Source organism: Poecilia latipinna, unplaced genomic scaffold (genome assembly GCF_001443285.1).
Source record: "Poecilia latipinna isolate Pla-1442-1.1 unplaced genomic scaffold, P_latipinna-1.0 Scaffold1967, whole genome shotgun sequence".
NCBI classification, from domain to species: Eukaryota; Metazoa; Chordata; class Actinopteri; order Cyprinodontiformes; family Poeciliidae; genus Poecilia; species Poecilia latipinna.
In genome coordinates, this window is record NW_015114583.1 from 8,853 (window position 1) to 19,118 (window position 10,266).

The window sequence follows — 10,266 nt, forward strand, 5'->3', positions numbered from 1 at the left end:
AGAGCAAAAACAGAGCAAGCAGGGTGAAAGTCTTGAGGTAATCTTCAGAAATAAAATTCAGTTTCGAAATGAGTTAATGGCAAGCATTACATAATGTTTTCAGTACAATGATAGTTCTGGTTGTTTTATTATTATTATTATTATTATTATTATTATTATTATTATTATTATTATTTTGACCATGTTTAATTGACATGAACCACCTGTTTTATGTTAGAAGTTGAAGGCACTAGAGTTGATGGCCAGGAGTAGCAATTATCAAAAACGTCTACTAGAGGGGGCTGTTTGTCATGACCTAAAGTCCATTTTTAGACTGCATTAGCTCATTTAAAAGGTAGCTTGCTACCTGTTAAGGTTATTTTTATTTGCTATTACTTCGAACAAGAGATTAAACAAGTAACAACTTGTAAAACGAGTCAGTGTCATGCAAGGAAACATCAGTAGCTAACTATACTTTGAGGCATAATGTTTACTTCTTAATGGTGAAAATATTTATTTTACCACTTAACTTAATAAACGTGAATGATGACAATGAGTTGCATGGAATGTACGTCTGCAAAATGTTTCTGAAAAAAGGGAAGAGTGGTTTAAAGCACAATTAATCCACAGTGAGCTGGATGAATGTCCCTTTAAGAGGAAGGAAATGAAACGAGAAGCCAGCCGGAACTGCTTCCTTGTTACCCCCGACTATCAAAACATTCGTGCGCTATGGGAGAGTCCGCGTCCTCGGAAATCCATTTTCTAATGTGAAATTCGGCGTTAGTCGTCAGGAAAACTTCGCGAACATCGTCTCCTCCGCCATGCTCCAGCTGAACGACACGGTGGACCCGGAGAGCCCGGGTGCTGCGGTTCTCCTCCACGCAGAGACCGAGGAGGGGGTCGAGGTCGCCTTCACGCCTCCGGAGGCCGCCGGACGGGGCTTCGGACACGCAGCTTCCGTGGCCTGCTGCCCCCCGTTACAAACGCTCACGCCTTTTCATGTGCACAACCCCACGATGCAAGCGAAAGTCAAGGACTACTTCGTGTTCAGGGTGAGCTGCATATAAATGTGAATAACTAAATTTAAAGCTGCCAGAAAGCTCCACTAAACTGTCGTGATACAAGATGTACTATATTACTGCAGTATTTTTTACAGCAGTGCAGTAGGACGTCACAGAGATGCTGTTTGTCTGAGCAGGTGATGCTGATGATTGGCGGTTGTTGTGTGATGCTGATCTCAGCCAGGTACCATCGAGCAGGCTGTGAACGACATCCGGACCGTGGCGCTCCCATCCGAGGACGGGGAGGTGCTCAGCGTCTGGCTGCTGGCAGAGTGAGTATCCATCAGGCCGGGCCTGCCATCATCATCATCAGCTGATGAGAAACTAACAGCCGATTTTCCCCAACATAAATCCGCATATTCTGATGTTTATTTGTGGGATTTCCACAGAGTAGACCATTGGAACAACGAGAAGGAGAGACTTGTTCTAATAACCGATAAGTGAGTAAATAAGCTTTCCATGCTGCCTGCGTGGTTTTAGGAAGTGTAAACAGAAAATGTGTTTTTTTTTTGTTTGCAGGTCTCTGCTAGTGTGCAAGTACGACTTCATTAATCTGCTGTGCCAGCAAGTTGTCAGGATATCCCTCAACGCCGTAGACACCATCTCCGTGGGGGAATTTGAATTCCCACCGAAATCTCTCAACAAGTGGGTCATTTTTGTTTTTTTGCAGCATGACAGTATTATTTGCTTCAAGTAAACGGGCATGAGACCAGTCGGTCAAAAAACAGTGTGACGTTATTTCCCTTGAAAGCAACATTTGTCATTAATGAATTCGAACCAGCCAGGTTGTTGTAGGAAAGAAAGGAGAAAAACAAAACAGCCTGGGATGTTCATGTTGGATGGTTCAGATCTAGCTCTCACTTTTGTCTTGGTTGGTTCGGTTACAAGAGGACAGCGTTAAGCATGACTGTCATCCTTATTGATTAGATCTACTTAACTCGCTGTACGTGCAAATAAACGCATAACCACGCCACATCGTGATATCAGTAGGTCAAATAGTCGTTAGGAGCTTGCGATGACCTCCTGACCTGTATCGGTGGCATAAAACTGAAGGGTGAACTTTGACCCCCCATATTTCACGTGGCTTAAGCAACACAAGTAGATTGTGTTCTGAAAAGATAAACTGAATAGGAGACAGTAGCTACAGTTGGTAATCTACACAAACATAAGAAAACAAACCGCGTGCACACTGACTGATGCAAAACTTTTAATAAGATTCATTAATTATTTATGTTGTTGTCCATGCTGCTGTGTGGTTTACTTTGAAAACTGAAGTAGGAGGAATTCCTTGTATCTCCTCTATGGACTGCAGGGAATGAGCATAAACATTCAACATTATAGCCAAAATATTAACCATCTACTACCTTAAATTAAAAGTAGCTAAAAATACAAGACTGTTTATCAAATGTTTGTCGCTGAAAAACGTCTGGCATGTCTTTGTCGTGTCTGGTACGGTTTGTGTTTGGACTGGTAAACTAATGCAAGCTCGTCCTCAATCCTCTTAAATGTGTCAACACATATATTTAGCGCCATCCAGGTGCATTCAAGCCACACAGGACAGATGTTAGTTCCACGTCTGAGCAAGGCCTTAAATAATACGTATGTCATGGTTGCCTTCTAGTAACTAAAATCTGACAACACAAACAGTGTTTGATAATGTTTCTCGTAATCTCTGCTTATGTTATGTCTCACCATTTTATCTCTCAGGCATTAAATACAAGGGAAAACTCAGACACAGATAAAAGCTACTTAAAGATGCTGCAGTGCTTGGTAAAAAAAAATAAAATCAAAAAAGTAATTTCCTTAAAAAGTTACATTGTTCCTGACTAGGTCTGTCATGATAACAAATTTTGATGGACGATAAATTGCCCCAGAAGTTATTGCGATAAATTATAATGTTGTTTTGAAACCATTTGGAAGTAATATAATGATAATGGCATTAGAATGCAAGAACACATTACTCAAAGATCAATAAACTTTAAATTCTATTGAACATTTTACACTAGAACTGGGAGACATTTTAAACATTCAAAACAACAAAAACAAAAATTATGAAGTCTCTCTGTAAACAAACTTGTCTTAAAAACAAAGGTCTAGTTGAGACCAATGCACCAGACTGAAGAGACCAGGTTTGATAGAGAGAGAGAGAGAGAGAGAGAGAGAGAGAGAGAGAGAGAGAGAGAGAGAGAGAAAAGAGACAAATGCGTTCACGTTAATTTATCATGCAATTAATTGAGCTATTGCTTATTGTGACAGGCCTGTTCCTGACTTGTTTTGCAGAAGAGAGGGCTACGGGATTCGCGTTCAGTGGGACAAACGTCCCCGAGCCTCTTTTCTCAACCGCTGGAACCCTTGGTCCACAGACATGCCGTACTCCACCTTCACAGAGCACCCCATGGCCCGCGCCGATGAGAAGGTGGCCTCCCTCTGCCAGGTATGATCTGCTTCACTAAGCTGGCCAACAAATGATTTCATAGCAAGTGCATTCCTCAGTTTCACTTTGATAAGCACGGCAGCCTGAAATGCAATCTACCACATAGTGTTGTCATCGGTGATCTAAATGTTGTTTGAGGCACATTGAGCAACAACAGCTCCAGCAGTCACAGGCCAGCTGGAAACAACAGAGCTCTAGTGGTATTAGTAATCCTCCAGAACAAAGGGCCATTCATTCATACCACCTTAATCTGCATAAATAGCTTAGCTCAAAGCTGCTTTTTTTCCCCTTCTTACTGACAAGGCAGTAGCACTTGTTTGGACCTTTCTGCATGCATATTCTATATGCAACAAATGAAGCTCATTTGGCTATAACGCTTTAGTACTATGAATTATCCACTTTTCGTCTGAGTTTTGATAAGGATATAAACGGTATATTAAAAGTTTACAAACAAGTTTGATCCTGTTTCATGCATTTCTTCTCTTCCCCAGCTGGACAGCTTCAAAACCCAGCTGATACAGGCGGTGAAGAAAGCCCACAAGGAGCACCCCATCCCCGGCCGGGCTAACGGCGTCCTGATCTTGGAAAGACCCCTGCTGATCGAGACCTATCTGGGCATCATGTCTTTCATCAACAACGAAGCGAAGCTGGGCTACTCCATGACGCGTGGCAAAATCGGCTTCTGAGTTTCTCATGGGATTGTCCCCGTCTGTCTTTGTTAAACTGCACTGTCTGACAGAAGCTGCGGTTCAGTACAGCTTGCCTGTGTGTGTGTGTGTGTGTGTGTGTCTCAGTCGAGCCCGTGACATGTCCACACTTCCTTAATTTGGTGTTGGAGACGTGTGGTCTGGCTGCAGCAGGTAAAAGACAGTTGGAGCTGTAATGACTGCCATTTTATTTTATTCACTGCTTTCCATTAAAAATCTGCAGATCAACCTCACACTCCCCTCTCTGCAGCAGATGCTGTATGCAAGATAACTTGCAAAACTCCTAAACTCCTTGTAGATTTAGTAAGTTCCTGAAACTTAGGGGTCATTTCAGATCTTAAATGGGTTTAATTAGGAATTGGCTTTGTTTGAGTTTTTATCTGCAGCAACAAACCATGAAACAATGTTAGTTAAAACAATTGTGTTAGACTTGGTGCATTACATGGTACTGAACTCCATGGCTGCATTATTTCAAAAGGGAATTTGCCAATTATGTCATATGATAAACACAATAAGGAGACTAACAAACAAATTGCTTTTCTACATCAACAACATGCGCACAGTGAAAGTTACATGTTGTTTTATTTCATTATGTTTAATTTTCTTGAGTAAGGAGAAAGGATTTGTTACTGGTGTTCTATGCAGGAGTTTGGATCTTGTTCCTTTTTGTTTTGCTTCCAGTAAACCATGTTTCCTCCTAAAGAACATTGAGCTACAGATTATTAAAACTTGGCCATTTTTGATGAAGGCAAGTTGAAAAATGCCTTGAAGTAGTGCAATGAAAAAACCTGGGTTCTATTTTAACATAATTTGCCAAAGATGACCATGTTTGGTCCTTTTTCACTTCATTGTAATTTGACAAACTTCTATGCTCAACATCTTTAGGAACTCTAAAGTGTTGCACACCATTATCACCTGAGGCAAAGCTACAAATTTCAGCTCACAACGCCAAAAACCAAGATCAGCATTAAGTGTAAACTAAAGGCTATATGGTAATAAACCAAACTGTTTTAATGTTTTTACATTTTCAAAAGCTGAAGACCCATACCCTTTCTTATTTTATTTCTAAAGCTACCCAGACCTGTAAATTACCGAAAGGAAATTCTAAACTTTTTTAAGCCTGCATAGGAACCATGGAGAAAATTGAGAGATTTAGCAAAGTAAATAAATAATGTCAACCCATGGCAAAGTGAGAGTAGCAGCATTTCTTCAGACATGATGCAAAGAGTACTTCAGGTATTGGAACAAAATGTATTCTTAAGAAAACCAGGTATCAGTGAAGCAAACTCAATTACATTTGTTGTGGAGCAATAGAAAAAATGTCACCAAAGATAAAAATGCTCAGTAAAAGACACATCATGTCTGGTGCCTAGTGTAGGATAGATTTAAAATTGGTTCAGTTCGTCAGGTCCAGATTTAACAATGATTTGTGCCAAAAACATCAGTTGCCTACCGAGACGTCCTGAATGGCTCGGCTTTCACCTTAACCGATTCACCAAGCCTTAAATGGTGAAAATATGGTTCAACCAGAATGAGCCAACATTTCCATACCAACATTGACGAATCCACAGAATCCAAACTTTATCCGCAATGAGAATTTTTGAGATGTGCCTGAGAAGAGTGAGTAGCCAGTTCCTCCTTTATCCAAATAACTTCGTTTTTTAAAAATCTAGGTCAATGCCTGTCCAACCAAAAAATTCAAAACAAGCAAACCTAACCAGATGTCTCGCAGCACATTTTTCTGTCCTTGCGCATGGTCCTTGCACGCCAAGTTTGCATGACAGATTTTTTTGTTGTTGTTGCACAATATAACTTATGTTTAGTTGTAAATAAGTGTTCATCTGTATTTTTAAAATTAACGTATGAATGCTAATACAAAATGTCTTATGTATGCCAGTTGAAAAGTATTTTATTTAAAAAAAGAAATGTCTTGTTAAAATGTTTTGAGGCTTCGATTTGATCTCTGTTTGCAGCTCAGCAGCCAAGACTGAAAAGAAGTAATAAAGACGTTCCTGTTTTTCTAATGACAGTTTATTTGGTTCCTTATTGTAGGTTGCAGAAGAAGTGTATTGCTTTCTTCCCTTTTCAGAGCTAGTATAACATAGTTCATGATCCCAGCCTGTTAAGCCACACAGGATGTACTTTCATAGTTGCACATGTAACCATTTAGATTTTTTCTGTCCTTGCTACTAGCTAGGTTATTCATTGTGCAGGTCATACAGCTTCATGCTTTAAAAGGGGGTTTACAAAAGATGTATCAATATTAATTTCATTCTGGATCTTAAAGACTATTATGATTAACTTATTTATGTGAAGGTAATTTCTAATTTTATACACGTAATTGGAAATTATGTGTATAAAATTGGAAATTACAGTTTACAAAGTAGATCCATCAAAGTAAGAAACTGAAGTATTTATTTCAAAAAAAATTAGAACAAGTACAAACATTCAAAGAAACATGTACATAAATAGTTTAAGGCTAAGGCTTAGTGCTGAAAAAACTAGCACTAGTTTTTAAACTAGTATCTTTTAGTTTAAAAAGTTGTTTTTTTCTGAAGGAGTAGGAATGTCATCAGGTTTTCAACATTTTTTGGTTTGTAAGCTGCTATAATCCAGATATATTAGATATCCAGGAGTGCTTCCACTGATCTTCAAGTACAAAATTAGACCTGAACTAACTCTGGAGTAAATGTTGTGACTTTTACTTTTCTTCGTAGTCAGTGTCCATATAGCACAAACACAGCTGGTCTTTCCCAAGCAGGATCACAGAGTCACCACTGCAGTGCCACTTTAGGGACTGGACTTGAAAACTACCTGAAAGACAAAAAAACATGGAGGAGTAACTGATCACTAAACACGTACAAAAAAAAGAGAAAAGCTTTTGTCAAAGATAACAGTAAGCTCTGAAAATAATAGTATTTGCAAGGTTTATAGAGGATGTCTTATTCCACACATAGCCCAAGCTAACAGCTAACCCAAAATGTTGGAAATTTTAACCAATAAAGTCACAGTTTAAATATCGATACCTTCAGCAGGGACCTGAACAGAAACGCAGCCTCCTGGAGACCAAAGATAAAGTTTGCTGTTGCCGGTACACAGGGCCAGTCGGGGCCGACGGGGGTCCCACATAACGCAGCGTACAGCGGATGTGTGCTCCAGCACAGTATCCAGGCTCATCTTCTGCATGTCCCACACCCAAACGGCAGTGGCCATGTTGTCTACAGAGACAGAAATGCTCATAAACTTTCACAGCCACTCTGTTTATAATGGTGTTAAAATACCAGGAGGGTGAAAAACAGTTGAGTATGAAAGAATATATTACTGAAAAATTTAGAAGCCATAAACACATTTCACACAGTTTACTGGGGTCACCGATAAGTTAAAAAAAACAAACAAAAAAAAAAACAAACAGCCATCGGTACTTACCATTTTTGGTGGCAAGATAGCGACTGTCTGAGCTGAATGCCAGAACAGACACACCTATTTTGGGATTAGCTCTGTCTGGCTCTGGCTTGACCACAGGAATTTGGACAGGCAGGGGGCAGATCTCATCTGGATGAGGAAAAACAACTCTGATTTTGTAAACAAACTAGGATACTTCAATTGGGATTATTATTGTTTTTTTTTAATAAAATATTGTTTTGTTATAAATGAGTATTGCTGACATACACTTGCTCTGGGTGCTGAAAAGCGTGGAGCCCATTGTGATGTTGTGTAGTGACAGCTCATCACTGACCACTGCTGGTCTTCTGTCCACTTCCTTATACACAATCTAAGGACATAGGATGTAGCAAATAAGCTTGATTAGAAAAATAAACTACAAAGTATTTTAATTTCATCGTCAATGCTCACAGCTTTCGTGTTGTCAATGGTTGCAGGATGCTCAAACTGTATGATTTTCTTCCACGTGATATGATTGAGGATGCGCACCTGACAAATATAAGAAACACAGTAAGAAATCTACAAATAGTGACCATTGGTGCATATAAAATGTTGACACTTTCTAACAAACTGTACTTTCTCATCATAACTGCCTATAGCCAGGAACTGGCTGCTGGGGCTCCAGGACACAGACTTCACACCGAGGGACCACTCATAGGCACAGTAGGTCGACAGCAACCGGCCATCCAAGGAATATAGCAAAACCTTATACTGTGGAGAATAAACAATAAACTAAGGTATTGAAGCAACTGTTTGGCATTTTTATGCAGCTTCAAGATCTGAAAAGAATGAAGCAGGTGGTACTTAGATTGGCCTCATTTTCTAAAAGAAAAGCAATGTTTAAAGCCAGAGTCATTACAAAATTAATCTACAATTCACTGGACTTCTAACAAATTTCAATAAGATGATTTCTCCATCACTATGTCTATCAGTAACAGCTTTTTATTTTTAGAATACCTTTATGGAGTATGTTTTAAATAAAGAAAAACAATTTGTTTCTTTTTCTAACAGCTAATTTAGTCATTTACAGTAAGTATATAAAATAATAAAATGTAAACAATGTTGAATATGTCTGATCTACACAAAAGTGCTCAAAACTGGCAGAATTAAAGATGATATAATAGGCTAAATAAAGTATAAGTTAACACAGACACAAGATCAAATCAACAGTGTGTTCAGGTTTTGGTTTCAATAAAAAATTGCTCACTGGGAAAAGTGGAAGACAGACAAGTCTAACTTCAATGAGCACAATCAGCAGCTTTAAGAAACATCCGGTAGCTTTTGCTTTTTTAGTGCATTGAGGCAAGTATGGTTCATATCTATATTTGCCATTAGTACAGTTAGTTTATTTCAGTTGTTGAATCTTAAAGGAGCAGACCTCTAGACAGCTGTCCCACACCGCTAGCACACATCCATTAGGAGACCACTCCAATCCTGCAAGGTCCTGAGTTTCAGTCTCAAAATGCTGTGAAATAAGTAAAAAAAAAATGAATTAAATATATAATACAAACACAATTTGAAAATAATAAACACAAAATAACAATTTAAGACATTCTGACAAAATATAAATGAACAAAGTTGATTATGCAAAGATGGAATCAACTATTTAAAAAATAATAATTTAAAAATTTTAAAAAGCAAAGCGGTGTCCTACTTACCCTGAGTAAATGCCAGTCGTCACATACAAATATACTAACATAGTCTTTGCAATCACGGCGCTCGGCTAAAGCCATATAGCATCCATCTCTGCTGAAGTCTATTCCTGTGGGTGACAGAGCAACAAGACCAGATTTTGTAGATGTTCTTATTGTCTGCTTAAAATGGTACAACAATACCTATATTTAGCAACATTTCATACAAAAAAATAAAATAAAAACCGTATTGGCAGGTCATACTTTCTAAAGATTGGTGATCGGCCAGAAAATTGCAATCTGTGAACTCCTAAACCAGAGGTTCCCAAACTGTGGGGCGCGCCCCCTAGGAGGGGCGCCGTGTCATTGCAGGGGGGGCGCGGGAAGCCGTCTGGATGAAAAAAAAAAAAAAACATGAACACTGTATGTGCTGGGTTTTTACCTTAGAATGGCCAACTCTCTGTTATTCCTATGTCACTTTGATACAGTAGATGCTTCCACACTTCCCATATTTGTGTCCTCTGTCACTTTTATCAGCAGTTAAAACTGTTTAATCCGTTGTTAACATGTAAACTGTTTTTCCGAGCCGCCTTTAAACGCAACATGAGCGCTACGACGCTCGCGCTGGAGGAGACCTGCTGCTGGGCGGAGCTACGTAGGTTTGTGTTAGAATCACGGCAGCAAACCAGCAAAACGCCAAGAACTTTTCACATTTTTTCCCTCCAAACTAACCGACTGAGTTGAGTAAAGCTGTTGGATGCAGGTAATAATGACTAGCTAATATCAATACAGAACCTTAAGCTTAACAAGTAGGCTACCGATGTTGGTGTCTATTTTCAGCTACGTACATTCATTTTGTCCCCAAAAAAGTCACACGCGTCGTTTCAACCAGACAGCCATTTGTAATCCATAGGGGGGGCGCAGAAAATGTTTGGAAACCACTGGGGGCGGCGCAGAAGAAAAAGTTTGGGAACCACTGGTGTACACAATCTATATAGATATCTAAAAAATGA

At 39.2% G+C, this 10,266-nt stretch overlaps 2 protein-coding genes across 4 annotated transcripts in view; one reads left to right on the forward strand and one right to left on the reverse strand.

Annotated features, from left to right (window-relative positions):
• The window catches only part of tprg1l (tumor protein p63 regulated 1-like), an 8,880-nt gene extending 2,673 nt beyond the window's left edge, over positions 1-6,207 (forward strand). Inside the window, exons 2-7 of one of the 3 annotated variants that reach the window (XM_015015938.1) lie at positions 885-1,031; positions 1,221-1,312; positions 1,430-1,480; positions 1,560-1,685; positions 3,321-3,474; positions 3,966-6,207. In XM_015015938.1, the coding sequence (XP_014871424.1) occupies positions 885-1,031; positions 1,221-1,312; positions 1,430-1,480; positions 1,560-1,685; positions 3,321-3,474; positions 3,966-4,160 (765 nt within the window). In that variant the 3' untranslated portion in view covers positions 4,161-6,207. Of the gene's footprint in view, positions 1-582; positions 1,032-1,220; positions 1,313-1,429; positions 1,481-1,559; positions 1,686-3,320; positions 3,475-3,965 lie in introns of those variants that run through there. The other 2 variants (XM_015015937.1, XM_015015939.1) reach the window with 2 other exon arrangements.
• A 366-nt stretch (positions 6,208-6,573) lies between these two features.
• wrap73 (WD repeat containing, antisense to TP73) overlaps positions 6,574-10,266 on the reverse strand; it is a 17,940-nt gene continuing 14,247 nt past the window's right edge. The window contains exons 6-13 of the mRNA XM_015015934.1: positions 9,281-9,384; positions 9,001-9,087; positions 8,199-8,333; positions 8,034-8,111; positions 7,851-7,953; positions 7,608-7,733; positions 7,208-7,399; positions 6,574-6,995 (exon numbers count right to left, since the gene is read on the reverse strand). Of these exons, the coding sequence (XP_014871420.1) occupies positions 6,883-6,995; positions 7,208-7,399; positions 7,608-7,733; positions 7,851-7,953; positions 8,034-8,111; positions 8,199-8,333; positions 9,001-9,087; positions 9,281-9,384 (938 nt within the window). The 3' untranslated portion in view covers positions 6,574-6,882. The remainder of the gene's footprint in view (positions 6,996-7,207; positions 7,400-7,607; positions 7,734-7,850; positions 7,954-8,033; positions 8,112-8,198; positions 8,334-9,000; positions 9,088-9,280; positions 9,385-10,266) is intronic.